At 39.8% G+C, this 25,343-nt stretch overlaps 1 protein-coding gene and 1 long non-coding RNA gene across 3 annotated transcripts in view; one reads left to right on the forward strand and one right to left on the reverse strand.

Annotated features, from left to right (window-relative positions):
• Positions 1-18,651, reverse strand: part of LOC126199177 (2-oxo-4-hydroxy-4-carboxy-5-ureidoimidazoline decarboxylase-like) — a 53,446-nt gene extending 34,795 nt beyond the window's left edge. Inside the window, exon 1 of one of the 2 annotated variants that reach the window (XM_049935949.1) lies at positions 18,511-18,651. Coding sequence is in view for 1 of the 2 variants with exons in the window: in XM_049935948.1 (XP_049791905.1) it covers positions 11,921-11,927 (7 nt within the window). In the remaining variant the exon portion in view is untranslated. Of the gene's footprint in view, positions 1-11,920; positions 11,943-18,510 lie in introns of those variants that run through there. The other variant, XM_049935948.1, reaches the window with a different exon arrangement.
• Positions 18,652-18,728: 77 nt separating this feature from the next.
• On the forward strand, positions 18,729-24,485 carry LOC126199178 (uncharacterized). The gene is made up of 3 exons (XR_007540125.1): positions 18,729-18,851; positions 23,850-24,095; positions 24,317-24,485. It is a non-coding gene; the product is annotated as an uncharacterized LOC126199178 (long non-coding RNA).
• The last annotated feature ends 858 nt before the right edge of the window (positions 24,486-25,343 follow it).

The following is a 25,343-nucleotide window of genomic DNA, read 5'->3' on the forward strand; positions in this document are numbered from 1 at the left end:
AGTATATCATGTGAGAAAAGTGCAAGTTGAGTTTCACATGATAGATGTTTTTGAAATCTATCCTGGTTGGCATAGAGGAGGTCATTCTGTTCAAGATACGTCATTATGTTTGAGCTCAGAATGTACTGTAAGATTCTACAACAAATCAATGTCAATGATATTAGACGGTAATTTTGTGAGTCACTTCTACTACCCTTCTTGTAGATGAGTGTGACTTGGGCCTTTTTCAAAGAACTGGGAACAGTTTTTTGTTTGAGGGATCTATGATAGATTATAGTTGGAAGAGGGGCTAACTCAGCCACAAATCCAGTATAGGATCTGGCAGGGATTCCATCAGAGCCTGGAACTTAGTTTAGTTTTAACGATTTCAGCTGTTTCTTAACATGAGTGTCCCTTCCACTTATTTCATTAATCTTTTCAGTGGTATGAGGATTAAATTGGGGCTGTAGACTTCGATTTATTGGTAGAATATTGGGGAAGTGCAATCAGTCTACAAAGGAAATTGCTTACAAATCACTCATGCGACTGGTTCTAGGGTATTGCTCAAGTGTTGGGACCCGTATCAGATAGGACTAACAGGAGGTATTGAACATATACATAGAAGGGCAGTAAGAATTGTCACAGGTTTGTGTAATCCATAAGAGAGTGTCACAGAGATACTGAAGGAACTAAACTGGAAGACTCTTGAAGACAGCCATAAATTATCCCAAGAAGGTCTGTTAACAAAGTTTCAAATCCCATCTTTAAATGATTATGCTAGGGATATACTACAACCCCATATGTACCTCTCACACAGGGATCATGAGGATGAGATTAGAATAATTACTGAATGCACAGAGACATTCAAACAATCGTTCTCCTCACATTTCATATGTGAATCGAACAGGAAGAAGCCCTAATAACTCATACAATGGGATGTACCCTCTGCCACACACCTTATGGTGGACTGATTTAGGCCTTCCAGTTCAATAATCTCATAAGAATGTTTGAATTTTTCCACTCGGGAGACGTTTGCAATTACATCAGTAAATTATATGAACACCACGCGGAATCCGTTGCTGTGATACATGTTATTCGCTTGTTGATGCAGATTCCACATAAAGTCCTGATGTAGCTGATATCAATAGTTCCTTCCCCTTCCTTTACTTTCCTTTTCTCCTCCACCTTCAATTTACATAATATCATCACCAAATGTTTTGCAGTTTGTAGGTTACATGTATGTATCCCAGCCAGACTCAGTGCTAAATTTTCTAACATTAATTTATTGGTGACACAATTTAGCCATTATTGCTCATCAATAAGCATAAAGGTACACATACGTTATGAATGCTCTTAAATGAATTTTCACAATTTCTTTAGTTACAGGGTCTGTTCTTGATCTGTGGCACTTCTCTACACTGTTTTAAGTTGTGTCTAACATCGCACATGTTTTTAGCTTGAAGCTACACTGAAGTGCCAAAGAAACTGGTATAGGCACATGAATTCCAATACAGAGATATGTAAAGAGGCAGAATACGGCACTGCGGTCAGCAGTGCCTATATAAGGCAACACGTTTCTGGTGCAGTTGTTAGATCGGTTACTGCTGCTACAATAGCAGGTTATTAAGAATTAAGTGACTTTGAATGTGGTGTTACAGACGGTGCATGGGCAATGGGGCACACCATCTCTGAGGTAGCGAAGAAGTGGGGATTTTCCCGTAGGACCACTTCATGAGTGTACCGTGAATGTTAGGAAGCCTGTAAAACATCAAATCTTCAACATCAATGCGTCCAGAAAAAGATCCTGCAAGAACAGGACCAACAATCACTGAAGAGAATCATTCAATGTGACAGAAGTGTAACCGTTCCACAAATTGCTGCAGATTTCAATGCTGCCCCATCAACAAGTGTCAGTATGTGAACTATGCAATGAAGCATCATCGATATGGGCTTTTAGAGCCAAAGGCCCACTCATGTACTCTAGATGACTGCAAAACACAAAGCTTTACATCTCACCTGGATCTGTTAACATTGACACTGGACTGCTGATGACTGGAAACATGCTGCCCGGTTGGATGAGTCTCATTTCAAATTGCATTGAGTGGATGGATGTGTACGGGTATGGAGACAACCTCATGAATCCATGGACTGTTCAAGTTGGTGGAGGCTCTAACGGTGTGGGGCATGTGCAGTTGGAGTGATATGGAACCCCTGTTATGTCTAGATATGATCCTGACAGGTGACATGTATGTAAGCATCCTGTACGATCACCTGCATCTGTTCGTGTCCATTGTGCATTCTGACAGACTAGAGCAATTTCAGCAGGACAATGCAACACTCCACACGTCCAGAGCGGCTCCAGGAACACTCTTCTGAGTTTAAACACTTCCACTGGCCACCAAACTCCTGAGACATGAACATTATTGAGCATATCAGGGATGCCTTGCAACGTGATATTCAGAAGAGATCTCCATCAGCTTGTACTCTTATGGATGTATGGACTTCAGACATTAGTTGAGTCCAACCCACATCGTGTTGCAGCACTTCTGCATGCTTGCAGGGGCCCTACGTGATATTAGGCAGGTGTACCTGTTTCTTTGGCTCTTCAGTGTATAAGGGACAACTTTAAAAATGGCAGCACTGCAGCTAACTGTGTATATGTTTTTATGATCCAGAGACTTTTCTCTTTTGTTCTAAAGAGCTTGTACACATTCTGCCTGCGAAAACTCATGAGACGTGATGATTTCACCTGTGATAAGAATATTGTGATGAGCTTGCACAATTTTTATTTTGAAGTGGTTTATACTGTGAGTGATAAAAATTCCACAAACAGAAAATGTGTGACATATTTCTCAAAACCACCAAAAAAGTGTTGCTCATCCCTATTTTGCTTACCCTTGATTATCATTATTTATGTCTGATAGTGTGCACATATCAAAAGCATTGTGAACAACTGAGTTAACCAGAAAAATTCACAGCAGGTCTTCTCATATCTTAATTTTGAAAACCCTGGAAAAGACTGGCACCAAATTTGACTTCATAGCTTACAGTGAAGAAGATCCATCCTTTGGAAAGGGAATCCAATGGTTTGTAGATGAAGTACCTCTGTACACCAAAGTTTGAAATGCAAAATGTAAAATATAGTTTCAGTTCACATTCTGTGTAGGGTTTCTCACTTTAAGTAAGGAACAAAGAGTACTGCAGGTTTTGTTACTTTTAATTAAATAGGGGTGGTCAGTGGTGGATATTAAAACAATATATAAAGGTGAACATCTGAAAGATTTGACTGGAAGGAGACTATGATAATTTCTAAATAAATTTTTGAAATGGGGGTAAAGTACAACTGCCGGCCGTGAGAGACCTATTGGGCCACGTGAAGTACTTCTCGCAGGTCACTTTAAATGACAAAGTACTGTATTCGTGAATTTGCCTTCAAGTATTTTTTGCCAAGTGAAATACAGACAGATGTTCTTGAGGCAAAGTTTGCAAATTAGAGATATTTCCAGATTCACAGTACTTAATTTCTTTAATAAAAGTCTCTCAAATTGAATGTAAGACATGATTTGATAACCTCTTTCCTTTTCTATCCAGTTTCATATTGGAATGTAACTGTTTCTGTGAGAGGTGATGATGAAAGCAATCTCACAGTCTTTCTCCCTCTTACATATTTATATGGTTGTTGTACTTGGATTACTCTGGAGAGACTGATGCATGAATTTTGTGCTTCAGCCAAGGCTCTGGATAAGGTTATAATACTATTTTAATAACAGATATGAATAGAGGATTGCCGTACCAACACTTGGATATGGAGAATGTCGTCATGAACAACCACATAACAGTACAGAAACTGATTGAAACTAGCTATAAGACTGAATTTTTGAGCTGAAATAACTAGAGAAAACTTGTAAAACAATCTTGTACAAACTGGGTTTCTTCCTGACACACAGTCGGCCGAAGTGGCTGAGCAGTTCTAGGCGCTACAGTCTGGAACTGTGCGACTGCTATGGTCGCAGGTTTGAATCCTGCCTCGGGCATGGACGTGTGTGATGTCCTTAGGTTAGTTAGGTTTAAGTAGTTCTAAGTTCTAGGGGACTGATGACCTCAGATGTGCTCCCATAGTGCTCAGAGCCATTTTCTTCCTGACACACTTCATTTGTAAAATGGGAATTTTAAAGATTGCACATTAAGTTAACTGTCACTGCTTTCTCCAAATAAACTTCTTAGTGATTATGTGAACAAACTAATGACAATTGTGCTAATGTCGAAAAGAAGAGAATGCTGGAAATGTATCACATGGAATCTGAATTTGACAGCTTGTGGTTCTTAGTGTTGAAACAGAAAAGTTTCTCAAAATCTTCTGTTTGTTTGCAGTATCAGCACACTTGAATTTTTACTTCCTTTACACTCATAATAATGGCCCTATTATATAAGAAAATGTGGAACTTATGGTAGTTAGTGATCAACACATACTGTCATCAGTGAGTTGTGCAATGGATTCAGTATGTAATTCATTACAGTTCTTGACAGAGCAATACTGCCATATTTTGATATCCTATCTCAGTGCTTCTTACACACCGCTAACACAATTTTTAAGGAGTTCAGTCTTTATTGGGTTTTTTCAGACTGTGGATGGTTTGAATAGTTTGGTTTCTCTCTGAAATGAGGAAGGGGAGGGGGGAATAAAATTTTTTTAAAATTACACTTTACACATTTGCACAAATTTCTTGTCTTCCTTGTACATATAGGTTGAATAACAATAGTTCATAGAAATAAGTCAAATGATAAGACCTATCTGTTTTGATGGCAAATTAATTCATCAATACAATAACAATTTTGTTTCCAATGGGCCCGCAGCTCGATATAAGTCATGTAAAGACATTATGAATTAAGTCCAAAAAGCTGCTTCTGTTTTCAGATGTTTATTTAATCACGACAGGCCTGTTTCAGCACTATCGCCTGATGATGGCAATAGTGCTGAAACAGGCCTGTCGTGATTAAATAAACATCTGAAAATAGAAGCAGCTTTTTGGACTTAATTCATAATGTCAATACAGTAACAACTCTTACTTTACAATAGTTTCTTTAATTCTTTTTTATATTTATGTAAATTTTGTAGTTTTTTGATTTCTTTAGGCAAGGCATTGACCATTATTTTTGGAACATACATCAAAATATTTTGGTATAGGGCATTTGAATGAATGTCTCTGTGAAAATCATGTTTGTTTCTGGTTTCATAGGTGTGTACTTCACTGTTTAGAATAGAGTATTCTTGATGTGACTTAAGAAAACCTAAAGATTTATGAATGAATAAACCAGGAAGAGTCAAATTTTTTAAGTCCTTAAATGGTTCTTTCTTTACATGGCTCTCTGTGGGCAGTACCCCTGAGGATTCAAATTGCTCTCTTTTGGAGCTTAAAATAGTTTTTTTTTTAAATACCATATCCCTGAGAATATAATACAATACCTTATAAGGCTATGTAATAGTAGTAGTAGGAACATAATACTGTTTCAAAACTGCAGTATTCTTTAAGATTTCTTAATATATAACAGTATTTACTAAGTTTTTTATTCAACAATTCAACATGTTTTTCACCATCTTAAATTGTTGTCCGACAATACACCTAAAATTTTGTGAAAGATGTTTGTTCCATTATACTGTTCCCTATCTCTACTCATTGTTATTTTTTCCTTTGTTCCTTATGTGCCTAAAATCCATTCATGTGTTTTTTTGTCATTTATAACTAAATAGTTGTCTCTCAACCATTTTGTTGCCTCATTTGTTGTTGGCTTCACTCTGTCCTTTGATAGAGAGGGTTGTCTCGTCTGTACTGATTCAGCTCTTGTTAGATGGTTTGGAAAGTCATTAATGAAAACCAAGAAGAGCAGGGAGTCTAAAACAGAACCTTGGAGTATACAACAGTTAACTTTCTTGTATGTTGAGTAATGTGTTCTTCCATTATGAGTTAGTTTAACACTTTGATACCTGTCAAACCGATAAGAACATTATGTGACTACTGGTATAGAACTTTTAAGTGTTACAGGGTTTAGGTTAGCATCTCACTTTTGTAGATCAGAAATGGAGAAAGGAGGAGTTGCCACATTCATCAGGAACTGTCATAAATTTAAGAACATAGACATTCATAAATTTTACCTAGAACAGCATATGGAAGCATGTGCAACAGAATTAGAATTTCTCAAAAAATCTTTCATAATATTAAGTGTATATCGAGCAGCTGCAGGTAACTTTAATCTGTTTGTAAACCACCTTGAAGCTGTACTGGCCCATTTAACAACCAAAAACAAAGAAATAGTGGTTGCTGGTGATTTCAATGTAGATTTCCTTAAAGACTCTCCCGATAAGAACTTATTTGAGTTAGTAACACTATCTTTCAACTTAATTCCCACTGTTAAGTTCCCCACTAAGATAGCCACTTGCTCACAAACAGCCATTGATAATATCTTTATAGAAAAGTACAATGAACAAAATTATATTACAAAACCAATAGTCAATGGCCTCTCAGACCATGACATGCAGTTCCTTCTGTTAAATGTTAATACTGAACAGGATATAAAATCTGTTAAATGTGAGCTCAAGAGGGTAATCAGTAAGCCAAAAACTGATTATTTTAGGACACTCCTCAGAGACATTCACTGGACTGATGTTTACAGTGCTCATGGCATGAATGAAAAATATAACACTTTTGCTAACAAAGTGCTTACCTTATTCAAACACTGCTTTCCCCCAAAACTTACCAAGGTTAGAGCAAAGTCTACAAAGAAGCCATGGATTACTCGAGGAATAGGGGTATCTTGTAAAACAAAAAGAAAACTGTATCTCTCAATCCGAAACATTTCCAATGTTGATGCTATAGCACATTGTAAGAAATACTGCAAAATATTAAAGACTGTAATACAGATGTCAAAGCAAATATATTACAAGGAAAAGTCATATCAGATAACAAAATAAAGACAATATGGGATATAGTGAAGGAGCAGACCAGTAGAACCAGACATGAAGAGGAACAAAGAGCATTGAGAGTAAATGATACATTGGTGACAGATGTGTATAGTGTTGCAGACCTTTTTAACAAACATTTTATAACTGTTACTGAAAAGATGGGGTTGTCAGGTTCGGTAGATGCTGCTATCAAATACCTCAGACCAGACATTTCAAGTAACTTCCATAATACGAATTTGACCCTCACTACCCCAACAGAAATAATGTCCATCATAAAATCTTTAAAATCAAAAACATCTAGTGGGTATGATGAAATATCAACAAAATTAATTAAAGAATGTGATTCTGAGCTAAGTAACATATTAAGCTATCTGTGTAACCAGTCGTTTATCAGCGGAATATTTCCTGAATGGCTGAAATATGCTGAAGTTAAGCCATTGTTTAAGAAGGGAGATAAAGAAATAGCATCAGATTTCCGTTCAATTTCACTGTTGCCAGCATTCTCAAAAATTTTCGAAAAAGTAATGTACAGTCGGCTTTACAACCATCTTATCTCAAATAACATACTGTCAAAGTCACAGTTTGGATTTCTAAAAGGTTCTGATATTGATAAGGCTATCTACACTTACAGTGAAAATGTGCTTAATTCATTAGACAAAAAATTGCAGGCAACTGGTATATTTTGTGATCTGTCAAAGGCATTTGACTGTGTATATCACAATATCCTTTTAAGTAAATTAGAATATTACAGTGTAACAGGAAATGCTGCAAAATGGTTCAAATCTTATATCTCTGGCAGGAAACAAAGGGTGTTATTAGGAACGAGACATGTATCAAGCTATCAGGCATCATCCAACTGGGAACTAATTACATGTGGGGTCCCACAAGGTTCCATTTTAGGGCCCTTACTTTTTCTTGTGTATATCAATGACCTTTCATCAGTAACATTACCAGATGCCAAGTTCGTTTTGTTTGCTGATGATACAAACATTGAAATAAATAGCAAATAAGTGTAGTCTTAGAAAGATCAGCCAATAAAATATTTGTGGACATTAATCACTGGTTCCTAGCCAATTCTTTGTCACTAAACTTTGAAAAAACACACTACATGTAGTTCAGAACTTGTAAGGGGTGTCCCACAAATGTCTAACATATGATGACAAGAAGATAGAAGAAGGGGACAGTGTTAAATTCTTGGGGTTACAGCTTGATAATAAATTCAACTGGGAGGAGCACACCACAGAACTGCTGAAGCATCTTAACAAATCTCTGTTTGCAATGCGAATTTTGTCAGACATAGGGGATATAAAAATGAAAAAGCTGCCGTACTATGCTTACTTTCATTCCATAATGTCATATGGGATTATTTTTTGGGATAATTCATCAAGCCAAGCTAAAGTTTTCCGAGCACAAAAACGTGCAGTAAGAGTTATATATGGTGTGAACTCAAGAACATCCTGCAGAAGCCTGTTTAGGGAACTAGGGATACTAACTACTGCTTCCCAATATATTTATTCCTTAATGAAATTTGTCATTAAAAATATATCACTTTTTCAAACCAACAGCTCAATTCATGGAATCAATACTAGAAATAAGAATAATCTTCACAAGGATTTAAAGTCACTTAGTCTTGTACAAAAAGGTGTGCATTATTCAGGAACACACATTTTCAATAACTTGCCAGCAGGCATAAAAAGCTTAACAACCAATGAAATTCAGTTTAAGAGAAGCCTAAAGGATTTATTGGTGGCCAACTCCTTCTACTCCATTGATGAATTTCTCAGTAAAACCATCTGATTTGTATATAAGTACAATATAACTTCTGCACAATTTCAGTGCAGTAATGTGTTCATTGAAATTGTGTGTGTGTGTGTGTGTGTGTGTGTGTGTGTGTGTGTGTGTGTGTGTGTGTGTGTGTAAGTACAATCTAACTTCTGCACCATTTCAGTGCAGTAATGTGTTCATTGTAAATAAGTATCATAGTAGTTGTATTATGTGTTTATTACCTTATAAATAAATAAAAAAACTTTTTATTTTAAATGCAGTGCATTAGTATTTGTAAAATGACTCTTTCATATAGTGTTCATTAAAAAATGACGATCATTCCACTTGGGACCTATGGAATGGTACATTAGCTTATTTGTTTTAGTTGTAAATATTTGTCATGTATTGTTGTTCTTCTGACATGTTCCACATCCTGGAGGACCTCCTCACTACGGATTAATTGGAATGAAAGTAAATCTAAATCTAAACTAGTTGTATACCTTTCCACAGACACCATAGCAAGACAGCTTCTCTAGCAATATGCCTTGGTTAATTAGGTCAAATGCCTTGGATAGATTTAAAAATATTCACAGTTTAATTCATCATTATCTGCTGCAATTGAAACCTGTTCTAAGAAGCGATACACTGCTGTATTAGTAGACATGTTTTTCCTGAAACCATTCTGTGCGTTGGTAAGAATTTTACATTTGTTCATAAAACTTAACAGTTTCTAATACATTATTCTCTCAATAACTTTAGCAAAACCTGATAGCTGTGGCTATGGTCTGTAATTATGTACCTTAGTTCAGTTATTATTTTGTCTAAACTATGTCTTATGACCCTCTTGGGAACACTATCACATCCACAAGATATTTTATTTTTCAGCTTATTAATTGCATTTCTTACTTCTGAATGTGTAACTGAGTACAAAAAGGTTGTTCTTTCATTTATAGGAGCTTTTATGTTTGTTACTTTTGAGTTTCACAAGTTCTTCGTAAGATTTTGAGCAATGTTAATATAGTAGTCATTGAATATATTAGCAACATTTTGAGGATCTTCAACAACTTTTCCTTCTTTTTTATAACCAGATGTTTATCACTTTGGAGTTACCTAGATTATAGTGTATGACTTCAAATGGACTTAGTTTTATTGCTGCCTTTTCTGATGAGGAAGTCACTGTTCATCTTCTTTGCTGCATGTATAACCTTTCTATATGCTGAGCTGTGCCTTTAGTGCTGCATTACAGTTTGTAAGCCTGTTGAGATTTCTAAAAGTGCCTGCAGATTTCTTAATTTCTGCAGTTAGTCATCAATTACATTTGGGGGTAATTTTTATTTTCTAAGGGAGAAGGCAACATCAACACAACATTTATGTTCTGTGAAAAATGAATCATATTTAGTATCTGCAGTTTTGTTTGGGTCTATGTCTCATTTAACCCTCTGCAGTGGGTTATGAAAAATCATAAGGCTACTTTCTTTATAGTGGTACACAGTGAAACATATTTACTATTTTTGACGTGCTTTCTAACATTGAAAACATAAGTCTAGAAAGCAAACAAAAACTGTAAACATATTTCATTGCATATCACGAACAATTTTTTGAGTCAATAGGTTAGCTGAGAGTGCTAATGCGTTGCTTCCTGGACTCGGGTAGGTGCGCCGGCCCCGGATCGAATCCGCCCAGTGGATTAACAACAAGGGTCAGTGTGCTGGCTAGCCTGGATGTGATTTTTAGGTGGTTTGCCACATCCCACTAGGGGAATACTGGGCTGGTCCCCATGTCCCACCTCAGTAACAAGGCTCACAGATATTTGATACATGTTTGCACTATTTCATGGTTTACATTAGATGCAGACAGCTGGGATACACTGATTCTGTCCTGGGGGGCTTGGGTGGCAGCAGGCAGGGCATCCGGTCACCCCTTCAGACTAACAATGCCCAGTCTGATTGTAACAATGCTGACCCTGCCAAAATTGTGGGGGAAGGCACAAGCAAAAAAGGAAGAAGAAGAAGAAAACAAAATGTAATGTTAATATAAATGTGTATCTTCTGGTAGTGTAAAACAACTGTGGTCACTATGATCACAGTCATGAAAAAGTTAATGATGCCCTTTGTTAGAATTTTTTCACCTTATTTTCAGTTCTGATCAACTATTTTCAGTTCTGCATGTACCACTGTTAAGCTCAGTTTAACCTGTTTCTTAATTCTGGATAATTGATGGATTCAGTTATGTTTTTCCTTTTACTGAAGTCCAAATCTGTGTTCCCCCACCCCTCCTTCTGAGGAGAATATATGTGGATGTCAAACTCTTTTGTGAATGATAGTCCCAGAGAAAGTCCATTCATGTATATTTTTAACTGAGTATCCAAAAATTTCAGCTCACAAATATTTTCACCCATTGCAGATGTTTTGTTGTCTGTTGCAGTAATTTTGGATGAAATTAAGCCTAATAATTGACAACATTTAGACATTCCCACATATAAATTGGGTGCTGGACTTTTCTTACAGTCATCATGTGTATCTATGCTTCATTGCAAGTTTGCAGTTTCTGGTCTAATGGTTAACATTGGTGCCTCTAGACTGCAAGGGTTCTGTGTTCTATTCCTGGCTGAGTCAGAGATGTTCTTAGCTCAAGGACTGAGTGTTTGTATTGTCCTGGCATTTCATCTCATTGTCATTGACGGGTAAGTCACAAAGTGGCTTCAAATAGAAAGACCTGCACCAGGAGGCTGAACAACCCCAGGTCTCAAAGCCAATAATGCCATATGATTATCCCATTCATTGCACATAGTGTATGCTATTAGTTAACCATAAAATTTCCAAAATTGTGTGGTACATTGCATAATCTCAAATTCATTTATATTTACTATTACACAACATAGAAACGCAACACTGCAACCTTCAGCTATAGGTTTATTGTGGCACTGAAAGGTGTTTTATGAAAGACAAAAGTAGCGAATGCAACAAGTTTTTGCCCAGAATTAAGTTTGCATAGGCCAGTGACATGCACACCCAGGCATTTGCACCTCTGACAGTATAGGCCCACAAGGTGTGATGTCACTGAAGAGCACACTGGACAACTGTACTTGCCAAAACCCAGCACATTTTGGCTGGCTCCTTCCAAGGTGTGTGGCAAATACGAACTTGTCTAAACAACCCGTGTCCCCCTTGCAGATAATACTATTCACCAATAATAAAATATAATCTGTGTTGTCCTTACTTTTCATAAATCAACTGTATGGCAGCACACAGAGGACACTGAAAACATGTCATCAGATGATAAATCAATTATTAATACTGATATAAATGATGACTAACTGACAACCTCAGCTGCAGACAGGTGTTGTTGTTATACCTCGATGTGGACAGCTGAAAATGTGTGCCCCGACCGGGACTCGAACCCGGGATCTCCTGCTTACATGGCAGACGCTCTATCCATCTGAGCCAACGAGGACACAGATGAATAGCGCGACTGCAGGGACTTATCCCTTGCACGCTTCCCGTGAGACTCACATTCCCAACTCTCCACAAGTTAGTCATCATTTATTCCAGGAAAAAGCTGCATGGTCATCAACAGTAACTGTTCTTTCGAGAACAAGTTACTGTCTTTGTATATAATGTTAAAGGCTACCCAGCCATTGACCTTCGTCTGTGCGAATGCGCACAGGTTGCCCAAACTCTTACGGGAATCGCCAAAGCGTGCGCGAGTAATGAGTGGGTGGGCAAATGTCTATAAGGTACAATACATATGTAGAATTTGTGGACAGTTGGGAATGTGAGTCTCACGGGAAGCGTGCAAGGGATAAGTCCCTGCAGTCGCGCTATTCATCTGTGTCCTCGGTGGCTCAGATGGATAGAGCGTCTGCCATGTAAGCAGAAGATCCTGGGTTCGAGTCTCGGTCGGGGCACACATTTTCAGCTGTCCACATCGAGGTATAACAAGAACACCTCTCTGCAGCTCAGGTTGTCAGTTAGTCATCATTTATTTCAGGAAAAAGCTGCACGGTCATCAACAGTAACTGTTCTTTTGAGAACAAGTTACTGTCTTCGTATATAATTAATACTGATGACCAAGCTGATGAATAAGTAATGCTCACACACCAATTACCCTGAGTGAAGGGATCAGCAGAACAAAGTGCTTACCCTCAATTTAGTAAGGGTTAGTTTAATTAAGTTAGCTGTTGTGTAGTCCAGTGCACCACATGCTGATAACCAATAATTCTACTTGTAACACTAGAAAACACTGTCTTCTATATAAATTGTTTTGTCTTGTTGCTTTTATATTCTTGTCTTTAAGTTTAACAAAGCACATAATATGCAGTAGCTCAAAACATACTCTTGTGTTTTAGCACTTTCTTCCACTGGTCCCCCAGTTATAAATGGCATAGCAATTATACAACCTCATATCACTCCTTGGCACACAAAGACAGTGTACAGTATATATGTATATGACAAAATAATATACATGCACATCCAGATACAAAATCATATCCAATAAAAAGTCAATATATCCTCCTGATCAAGGCATTCTTCAAATAAATGGTTTTATATTTGCTTGTGTTCTCACTGCAGTTAAGCAGAAGAATGATTGCCTCAAAGAGGTGTCCAGCAGTCAAAACACCAGCTGATGACTGCTACCTACCGGTTATGACTTGCAGGTAACCCAAGCAGAAAGCTTCAGGACTGAATGCTGCCATTTTTCCAGCAACTGGGGGCCTGGGCTGGCTGTCCTAATCCTAACAGTATGCAACTGTCTGCACATGATTGATTTGGCCTCTAGGTGTACATTACAAACAATTTTAGAAGCACACCCCCCACCCACACAAATACCTTCCCACCATTAATGTGAACGAAGAAGAAAGGATGCAATGGAATATCTGGAAGAGAACTTCCATCAGTGGTGTAGGATTCTCTTCATGAATGCATGAAAGATTTGTCTGATGGCTGGTAAGTTCTAGAAGAATGTTGAGGTGACAATGTAGCAATGCATGACTCAGATATGCAGTCCCACAGGTTCAGCAGGGAGAAAGGTCAGTTGTGTACCACTACAGCCATCATTTTGTCAATGCATTCAAAGAAGATAAAACATGAGCACCCCCCTGAGGACACCTTACTCCAGGGGGCAGCAATCAACCAAATGGGTTGCTCTGTGGTATCTATTGGCATAAGCATAACTGGACACATTTGATGGCAACTGATATTACATCATTGCAGCAATGCTCCTCACACACACTGGATGTATTCGAGAGATCCGCTGTTGCAGAGAGTGACAGGCTCAGGCAGTAATGCTGCGACCACTTTGCCAAGAAAATCAGAGTATGTTGGAGCAATAAAGCACAGAATGTTACCTGGTGACTGATTTTGATTTCACAGATATCTAAAGATGTGTATCTCTGAACATACTGCCATTTTTGGTTATAGATTTGCTTTTTACTGTATTTAAATTATTTTTTCAGTTTCACATGTGTTATTCTGTGTTCCCCTGTTCCCCTCATATCTAAGGCCAAGCTTGCCTGCAAATTTGTGAGTGGTGCACACTGCTTTGTGCAGTTTATCTACAAGCTCTTGGGCACCAAGTACATAAAAGGAAACAACAATCAGCATCTCACTGTTATGGGACCTTCGTTATGTGCCATAACTGTCAGTTTGGATTACTTGCATAGCTCAGGGGACATGTGTTAGCATTGATAGTTGTTTGCTTCTTGGCTGCCTCGTGTGTAACACATGCTTGGAGGAGGCTGTGGTGAGGGCACATGTAGCAAAATGCCACATCCACTTCTAGAAGGACGAGATGGATAAAGAAACATAACTTATTAACAACTTGGTGGAAATGAATGAAAGTTTGGGAATATGTCACCAGAGGTCTCCCATTTGTGCAGAGTAAGGTGGTTGACACATGACACAAAGTCAATGTGACTGTGTTATTTGTTGCAAAGGGGCCTGGAGACAATGTCTGTATGACATTCCACGAGGAGACTCCTCAGGAAACTAGAAGAAGGACAAAGCGTGACAAATGTAGCCCAGGAGTTTGGTATTCCTCACAGCATTGCTTCAGGTGCATGGGGAGCATTCCAAGACACAGGCAATGCAGCCCAAAGGAGAGCATGTGGTTGACCACAGCCTACTACAGCAGCAGATGACTGTTACATTACGCAAGAGGCAGAAGGGGTCCATGTCAAACAGTGGGTGCAATTGAGAATGCATTTAACAGGACTGCAAGGCACGCAATACCACAGTATCACAGCACTTGGATGTGGGTGGTCTATTTGCCTGACGACTGGTGCGTTGTGATCAATTGACACCTGCATACGGTAACACTGTTTGTGATGGCACCCAGTGGAGAGGGACTGGACTGACAGGGAGTGGGGGCATGTGCTCTTCTAGAATGAGAGCAGAATTAGTCTGAGTAATGATTCTGGACATGCCCCTGTATGGTAATAGGTGGGAACATTTAATGCACCCAGGAACATTGTCGAACACAATCATTTTGTTGGTCTAAGGCACCATAAAGATTTTGGAGGCATAAAGTTGTGTGGATGTACTGACCTCCAAATCCTTTAAAATGGTACATGCACCAGTCAACAGTATTGTGACACTCCCCTGCGCATATTTTCAGGGGTACATTCCGTCCTTTCTACATTGTTATGGAAGACAATATGTGACCCCGTTCAACAGCACAGCTGGAAGAGCCCATGGGATGAGAGGGTATTTTGTGAATGGGTTGGCCTGCCCATAGCCTTGACTTGAATCCCATCGAGCACTTGTGGGATGCATCGAGGTCGGTCAGTCGGTCGGTCGGTCGGTCGGTCATGCTATTTGGGTGAGAGGACCGAACAGCGAGGTCATCTGTCCCATTGGATTATGGAAGGATGGGGAAGGAAATCGGCTGTGCCCTTTCAAAGGAACCATCTCTGCATTTGCCTGAAGCAATTTAGGGAAATCACAGAAAACCTAAATCAGGATAACCGGACACATGTTTGAACCATTGTCCTCCCAAATGCGAGTTCAGTGTGCTAACCACTGCATCGCCTTGCTCGGTGGATGCATTGAGAAGTACTATTGTAGCATGTCCACATGCACCAATGACTATCCAGTAGTTGCCAACTGACTGGTGGAGGGATGGAATGCCTACCAAAAGAATTTGTTACCAAGCTTGTGGCTAGCATGGGGGCACGTCCCAGAGCGTGCATTGCTCTCTGTGATGATCACACACTCTATTAGGAATCATTTTTCGCATTTTGTAATATGGAGGGGAGCATTGTGGTGACTTCAATGTTGTTATTGCCTTTGAGTAAAAGTGTCGCTCCTGTTCGTCACAATGCGTATTTCTTTCAGTTTTTTTCTGTATCCAATGTCCATCTGTGATCCACATTTCGTCGAGTTTTGTTACTTGGCAGTGACACATCATGCTACAGTTACTTTCGTTCTTAGGTTTTGCACACCAGTGTTTACACAAGCTCAGCGAGCCAGTACACGATGTGTGGCTGAGGGTGCTTGGGACTAACATTATCGATTTTCTGTTGTATCACGTACACGTGTTGAGTGAAGGAAATTGAGTGTCTGTATGCTCCTGTATGTTCTGCAATCTCCTCTCATTCTCACGACCTCTAAGCGAGATATTGCAGCATAATGGTTGCACTGCCTTCTTCGAATAGAGGTTTCCCAAATTTGTCAAAGAGGGTTTTACGAGTACTACGTCGTGTGTTTCTTCTGAGGATTCCTTCGTAAATTCCCTGACTTCCTTACAGGCTATACCATCTTGGTATAATGCTTGCACTGTATGTCTGAATTTATTCTATGTCTGCTGCTGTGCCTACAATGTTAAAAAGTACACTACTCTACAAATGGTCGCCCTAGAGTCTTGCAAGTGATCTCCTTTACAGACGCAGGGAACTTTCCTAGAATGTAGGAAAACGAAATTTAATGCGGATGGGTAGGAAAAACAAACGCGTAATATTTGGATACAATATTAGTAGTGTCCTGCCTGACACAATCACGTCGTTTAAATACCTAGATGTAACGTTGCAAAGTGATATGAAGTGGAACAAGCATGTGAGCATTTAGGCAGGGAAGGCGAATGGTCATCTTAGGTTTATTTGGAAAATTTTAGGGAAGCATGATTTATCTGATAGGAGACCACATATAGGACGGTAGTGTGACCTATTCTTGAGTACTGCTCGAGTGTTTGAGGTCCGTACCAGGTTGGACTAAAGGAAGACACCGAAGTAATTCAGATGCGGGGTCGTAGATTTGTAACCGGCAGGTTTGAACAACACGCAAGTATTATGAAGATGCTTCGGGAACTCAAATGGGAATTGCTGTAGGAGAGGTGACTTCTTTTCCAGGAATGCTACTGAGAAAATTTAGAGACCTCGCATTAGAAGCTGACTGTAGATCGATTGTATTGCCGCCAACACACATTTTGCGTAAGGAAGACGAAGATAAGGTACGATAAATTAGGGCTCCTAAGGAGGCATACAGATAGTCATTTTTCCTTCCGCTTATTTGCGAGTGGAACAGGATAGGAAACGACTATTAGTGATACAGGGTACCCTCCGTCACGCACTGTACGGTAGTCTGGGAATTATGTCTGTAGATGTAGACAGTGCTGTTTTTCTGGGGGAACGCTGGGGGATGCGTACCACTAAACTTTTTCGTCGGCAAAGTAATGTTTTTACGATGTTGAGAACTTGGAAGAGTGCCAAAGATTTATTTCACGGGCGTAAATTTTTTATTTCATATTTTCGTGTTGGTAATTGCGATACGAACGATACCAATGCAGTTTTTGGTGGGAAAAGCGATGCCATTGACTTGTTTCAAGCATTTCGAAGCTGCGGCAACCGTTCTCGACAACTGAATCGCTGGCAGCCAGTTCGACAAGCATGTAGTGCCCTCGCCCGCTAATAGTGGGCGACGGTAGTGCTAAACAGATATGCGTACGCTCAAACGCCGAGCTGCCGATAAATGTCTCTAAGGTCCCACTACCACGATCCGTCGCGATTCATTGCCATCTTTGTTTTGTTGTTCTTCATTCGTTTGCATTTGCTGTTCCGTTCTTGTCAGTTGTGCGAAGTTTTACGGTGTGTCCTGTCTTTCGTTGCAACTTGTAAGTTAAGTTGAAGGTGAGAGGTGAGTAGAAAACTAACAAACTATTTTACTTGTTCTCCTGCATCTAAAAAACCAGAAACTGTCAATAATTCGTATGCGAGTGAAAAGCCAGGAAGTTCAACATCAGTGGATGACGGAAGTGAAACTGTAAACCTTCATTCAAGCTGAAGTAAAGTCTACTGAAGAGTCCGATACCACTTTATTTTTGTAGTTAGACTCGTTGATGACGTCATGGCTAAAGCAGACTGGTGGTATCCCATGCTTCAGTTATAAGTAATTTTCACTGCATTATATCCGATGTCGGAGTACCCTCAAACATTTTTTTAGAAATAAAGCACTGGACGTAGGTAAGTCCTTGCCATAATACTCAGTCTTTCATTCGCCCTGCCTAATACTATTGTTACGCGATGACCCCATTTCGTGTCGCTTCTTTGTATTACCCCTAATTATTTAAATAATGTGATGTGCCCAAGATTTTCACGAGGTGAGTCATAAACGGCCGAAGTAGAGCGACTTCCGGTGGTCATAAGTTGCGGTAGTTGGTTGGTTAGTTTGGAGAGAAAGGGATCAAGCTACAGGGACATCAATCGCTAAGTTGCGGTAGTTACAGAGGGTATTGTAGAGCAGGAGGGATCAGTGTCTGCCTGACTAGCTTTGGTACTGGAGAGATGAAAAGTAGCAGCAGCAGCAGGCAGTACTCACCTCTGGGACGTCTGGAGCCACGGGTTGGTGTGGCGCGGCCTCTGCGCTGCCCGAGGGCCGCCTTATCGTGTGGACAGCCGCCAGGCCGTGGGGTCAGCCGGCGGCAAGGACACACACATACACACACACACACACTGTGCCTGAGGTCACGCGCACGCTTCGTTCCTCCCCCTATCTCTGTGCACCTCCTCAGGCCTTGCCACTCAGTCCTGGAACGACCTGCTCCGTACACTGCAGTGCGTCAGGACACAACTCGCGCTATCGAAACGTTCCTTCCTTCCGTGCTCCGGTGGCGGACTCGCAGTCACGGCTGTGGGCGGGTAGCACTCATTTCCCGCTAGGTGAGGAGAGCCCTACGTCAACATGACGTTGGCACGCGCCACATGAGTCTCACGAGCTGTCCTATCGACTGTTGTGTGCATTCTGTATGCATCGACTGTTGTGTGCGTCTTGAATCTGCACTGTTCATTGTTGTTAGTTAACTTAGCAAAATTAAATCGGCCTAGATGGTTTAATATTTCCAGCAACATTCGGAATTACTTCGAACTTCAGTTTCTCAGTTTAACGTTTCTGCCCACATGAATTATGTACAATTCATTGGCTTTATAAAAAATACGAAACACTTTAATTTCTCCCTATTTCACGTTTTTATCCACATGATTTATGCACGATTAATCGGACTAAAAAATGCCTAGACACTTTCGTTATGGTTATGATGCCTTCATTCAGATATTCGTTGTTGTTGTTGTTGTGGTATTCAGTCCTGAGACTGCTTTGATGCAGCTCTCCATGCTACTCTATCCTGTGCAAGCTTCTTCATCTCCCAGTACTTACTCCAACCTACATCCTTCTGAACCTGCTTAGTGTATTCATCTCTTGGTCTCCCTCTACGATTTTTACCCTCCACACTGCCCTCCAATGCTAAATTTGTGATCCCTTGATGCCTCAGAACATGTCCTACCAACCGGTCCCTTCTTCTTGTCAAGTTGTGCCACAAACTCCTCTTCTCCCCAGTTCTTTTCAATACCTCCTCATCGGATTCTTAAACAAAATTTCAGGCTAGAAAAATAACAAGACACTTTCGTTACGGTTATGATTCCTTCACTCAGATATTCGTTATGTACATGAAACACACAATAATATCCCACATTCTTTGGATTGCAACTTAATAATTAATTATTTCACGTTTCTATCGACACGATTGATGCACCATTCATCGGATTTTAAAAAAATTGACTAAAAGCTTTTTTTTTTTTTTTACTTTCGGTATGATTCCTTTGTTCAGACATTCATTATGTTCCTGAAACACATAATACCATCCCAAATTGTTGGGATTACAGCTTAATAAATAATTCAACTGGGATGAGCGTAACAGATAACTCCTGTCACTTTGTTTGTGCACATGTATTTACATTTAGATTTGACGTTATCGCTACTTAGGTTATTTACGTTACGATGACGTAGTGTTACGTCACTATGACGTAGATGAACGCTACCCGCTGTGGGCAGAATCTGCAGTACTCCCGCCGTTGTGCGGCACGCGACACAGATTATGCGACGCACTGCTTCACCTATTTGACCGGAAACTTTTATTCGTGGACTCTGTGAAGACATCGTTATTTGCGATAGATATATATTTATATTGTTTTTTTTCCGTCTATTCATATATCTTTGATGTTGTAGCGCATTTTTCGTTTGTCCTGTAATATAGAGATAAAAGTTGTTTTCTAGGTGTAATATGTAACTGGAAATTATTTCTTTTTTGTAAGTAGATAAATATGTTTAGTGTTTATTGATTGTGGAAAGCTTTAATTTATTTTTTGTTTATCGTTTACTGTAATAAGTTTGGTAGAAAATAGTTGTGTAAAGATATATGTAATTTGCTTTGATGTTGTATAAACTGTGGGCGATAAGGCCCGTCCACACGTTACGATCTGTCTGCGCAAATGTCTGCGCACATCACATCTGCGCAGACAGATCGTTGCGTGTGGACAGAAGATTTGCACCAACCTGAGGTGTGTACAAACCTGGAAGTTGGAGTTGGAGGTTTGAGCGAAACCTCTCAAATCTGTGGGTTCAAACCACATCTGCGCAGACAAGTTGGAGCGTGTGGACAGGAGATCGCCGCAAATCTGGCGCGAAACAGCTGTTTGCTCAGTCTAGTGTTTGTATTTGTGCGCACAGGGCATTAAATTGGCTGATACTCGTCAGTGTTCTCGAGAGTTTGTAAGTGAATTCATTGAAATATGTAGAAACCACCAATGTACCCATGTTTGTGGAAGATTAAAAGTAAAGAATATAGTGACCGAGACAAAAAGACTGCAGCATACAATGCTCTAATTGAGTTATCCAAAGTTCAGAAATCTAGATCTGGTGTAGTAGTAGATGAAGTATACCAGCCAACGTTATGGTATTTTGATCTGCTTGGCTTTTTTAGTGATCAAGAAACACGAAGACCAAGCAGGAGTACAATTGAAGATGAAATTGGAGTGTCAACGTTACCGCCAGCCGTTCATGAGGAGAAATTGCCCTTCCCATACAATTATTTTTTCTCATAATATGAAGGGTTACGAGCTTTAAGAGATAATTATAAGTTTCGACATCCATCCGCAAATAATTTCGCCAGTCGTTAGGTTCGTCCTGCAACTCTCTCAGTAAATTTACGTGAGAAAACTGCTTTCGCTTTAGCAGCCACTGTCTACACCATTTTGCCCGCTTTCTCTGTTTCCTGCGGTTGGTCTGAAGGTTTTTTGCAACACAAGTTGCGAACACAGACCACAACAGAACTTCCTCCATTTCTATATTTCAAAATAACTGAATTAAATGTTTGACGTTTACGGGGAGCGTAGTCGCTTGCCACTGATATTTCTTTTCTACACCGACAGATGGCGGGCGAGTAGTAGATTGGGGTTTGTGTCGTGTGAACACACCACATTTGCAGCGATCTTTTGCATGTACAGACATCTGCACCGATGTCTGCGCAGACAGATCGTTGCGTGTGGACCGGGCTATAGTATTGAGAGAGAGCAATATCGATAGTCGATCCAACAAAGCGGGGGTGTGTTGTTGGGTAGCTAGAGAGGCGGACACATGTTTTACTGTGGGAGTCGTGACTTTTACGAGCTGGTGAAGATTGAGTTTAGTGGCAAGCGATTTACGTTTTCAATGACTGTTTTATACCAGGACGTGATATGATAATAGTGAGTATAGAAAATGGGCGAAGTAAATACTGAGACTGTGCCGTGAGACGAAGTAACTATGACAATGCAACCGAGAATGGACGGTATTGTAGCTCTGTGTCTGTGAATTGAACTGCGCTTGTATTTTGACTGTGTTTTCGTACACCCAAGTACTGTGAACTTACGTATTTATTCGCGTTTCAATGAACTATCGGACGCCTATAATCAGTAACAGTCGTTCTGAACTTATGTGAACTGTCTATTGTGTGTGAGTACATTCCCGCCCAGGACGGTTTTTCGCGATCGCGCCACTCATAATACGAATTGACTTTCTACAGAATTCGCGGTCGGCAAGTTTTATAAACTGTGTGTGGCATAAGTAAACTTAAATTGTGTGCACCAGAAACATTAATACAGTGCACATACGGACATCTGTAACAACAATTACATCGACCAGCCTGTGGCCTGCAAAACTCCACTGTAATCAGATTTGCAGCTTAATGAATACCACCGCCCGCCCGATTACGAGGAAAAATCATCAGCTGCAATCACACGACCGTGGGAGCAGATCTCAGCGTTTCACCAGGACCAGCCAGCTGCCGTCGATATAGCGACCATCGTCACAACACACAAGATAAGATTTAAAAGCAGCGCTCTCCTCTCAAAATTATTGCAAACAATTTTAATTTGTAATTTCTTTTCCTTTTGGCTGACATTCACATAACGTTTGTCTTCTTTAGAATAGAAGTGTTCTCCACGAAGTGGTGTGTTCTATGTAGACATTGTTGACTTTCATTAGCAGTAGCCATTTCCCTTTTAATTATTTCCATTTTTTTAAAATTTTAAATCCACTGCCGCTGCATGTATATTTTTTATAACTTTTGGAGCGTATGTGTCTAAATTCGTGTGCCGTAACATTTACCCGAAGTATTGTAATGTTTTGCTACTTGAACAAGGGCGCCCGCCATTAATTTCTTAAACGTCGACCAATGACAGGGAAGCTCGCTTGCTATTGGTGCTAACATTTTATAGTGGGTAATTCAAAGGTGGGTAGCTGTTAAACCACACGGGTTGTGATTACTTTGAATGAGAGTCATGTAAAATTGTGGGTTCATCACTCAACTTTGGTATTCTTTTGTTTATTGATGTTAGAAGCAAATTTTTTTTGTCAATGTCATTAAATCTTATTTAATATGGTTATTCTATGCTAAACTGGGATAAATGCACGGTCAGATATTGTGTTGGGAAGTAAAATTTGGAGAAACGTCTATTTAGATACGACTTGATTTTGACTGGATTAGTTAACACGGTACTTTTCGGGTATTTTGGCGATACTTAGTTACAGGGTAGAATCGTAGTCGTCACAACTCGACTCAATTCTGTTCCGCTACGCATGTGAGAACAGTCTAAATAAGGGTCGCCAGGCTCGTTTTGATCCGTGAAGCAGGATTAAACTTCTCACTACTCCACTGTCAACAATTGAGGCGTTGAGATCAGAAACGAGACTTGTCATCATATTTGGGGTATATGAGTTATTACTGTAGTTGGGATTTTCACACGATTCCGCGTCTCTTGGTTCTAAAATGGGACTTGTTCACTGATTTTTCCTTGTCAAAATCAGTGTTGAAATTACGTTTCGTGCACAAAGAGGACTTGTCACAGAGACAAGTCCCTATATTGCATGAAAGAACGTGAGGCGTGAGGGCAGCACAGTAGCGGTTTGCAGTAATCAGCTGTGAGATTTCCAAATGGCTAATGTGGTGTCACCGCCAGACACCACACTTGCTAGGTGGTAGCCTTTAAATCGGCCGCGGTCCGTTTGTATACGTCGGACCCGCGTGTCGCCACTATCAGTGATTGCAGACCGAGCGCCGCCACACGGCAGGTCTAGAGAGACTTCCTAGCACTCGCCCCAGTTGTACAACCGACTTTGCTAGCGATGGTTCACTGACAAAATACGCTCTCATTTGCCGAGACGATAGTTAGCATAGCCTTCAGCTACGTCATTTGCTACGACCTAGTAAGGCGCCATTATCAGTTGCTATTGATCTTGTGATTAATGTATCGTCAAGAGCGACGTTCACCATTTATGGATTAAAGTTAAGTATTCCACCAGCTACGTCCGTTTTTCTAAAGTCTAATTTCCTTGTCCTGTTCCAGACCTCACGCCTGCCTGGGTGAGCCAAAACGCGTGCCTTTCGGCTTCCTCTTGAATCCCGGGGTTGGCTCCCCTGCCAATCCACAACAGCTTCGGTCCGAAGAAGATTTACATGAATTTAGAAGGAAGATAAGACGCCCCGAATTGTGGAAGAGGAAAGTGATTAAACAAAAGAAGGTCAAGGGTTTGGATCATGCCAATTGGAAAGGAAACATTGTTCCTAGGAGGCAAACAGGTGCTTATTGTAGGTAAATAGTTATACAATGTCCATTGTTTGAATTCTCTGTACATAATGTAATATTCTGTAGCAGAGGCAAGTTGTGTAGAAACATTGTACAAAAATGTGAATATAAATTCCTTTCATGCACGCAAAGTTTAAACTTATGTTTTAGTTTTAATACAACAAATAGGCAAAAATATGTTATTCGCCGAGTATGTAGGTTAATAATACGCTAATTTCTGTTTACAGATACCGGCGTAAATGTTTTGAGAAGTTCTCACTTGCTGAGAAGGAACTATTGTTGACAGAATTCAACAATACGCCCAACAAAGATGGACAGGATGGGTACTTGAGTGCTCGCTCACATTCTTCCCTTCTTTCCGAAAGCAAAGAGACCACGCCCAAATTCCATTACCAATCTTGGAAGGACAGCAAATTATTATTATAAGGTAATTAGCATGACAACTGTAATATTATTTTATTAACCATTTCGTTCCCGAATTATGTGCATTTTTGATCCACGTTTTGTAAAATATTTAAGGAAACTAGTCAAGGCTTATATTTAATAGAGTTACGGTATTACAATTATGTAGATTTTTGTTTTAAGATACTAATACGCTTGTATCTGCAGGTTAAAGTTGGCTTCAAGGAAACTTTGGTATGCAAGAAAGCTTAACTACTGCACTCCATGGCATATCAAAACGCCGAGTGGAGAGACTGCGCCGCTTAAGTCAATATTTCAGTACAATGACTTGTTGTTTAAATCAAAAAGGGGATCTGTCAGTCATTTTCTATTACCATTTTCTATTAGTTGCCTTCATCCTATGATTACAGATTGTTGATATAACATTGCATTCTTCCTTGCGAGTCTGTGGGACTAATTATAAGGTTTGGGAATAACGCTGTTCAGAATTATACAGTTTTTTCAATATATCTCAGAACATCAATTGAGTGACATATCCCCTTTTTGATTTCAACGCCTCAATTAACCCTTAGAGTACCACTGGTTTCTGCCTAAAACCACCATTTTATTATTTTTTTAAGTACCTGTGCCTTTAGCATGAAACCACCTATGTATTTGCAAGACACAGAGATGTAGTGATATACTGAGGTACTTGTACGAATGTAGTGCATTGTTAACAGTCAGCGTTTAAAGCAACAGCCAGCGTCGGGACTCTGCTACGTGATTGTGAGATTCGGTTATTTTTTATAGTGGCTATGTCGAGAATATAATCGACAGTGAAAGTAGCCTGAGTGTATCTAAAGTTATTCTAGC

This window comes from Schistocerca nitens, chromosome 8, assembly GCF_023898315.1.
Source record: "Schistocerca nitens isolate TAMUIC-IGC-003100 chromosome 8, iqSchNite1.1, whole genome shotgun sequence".
Classification (NCBI taxonomy): Eukaryota; Metazoa; Arthropoda; class Insecta; order Orthoptera; family Acrididae; genus Schistocerca; species Schistocerca nitens.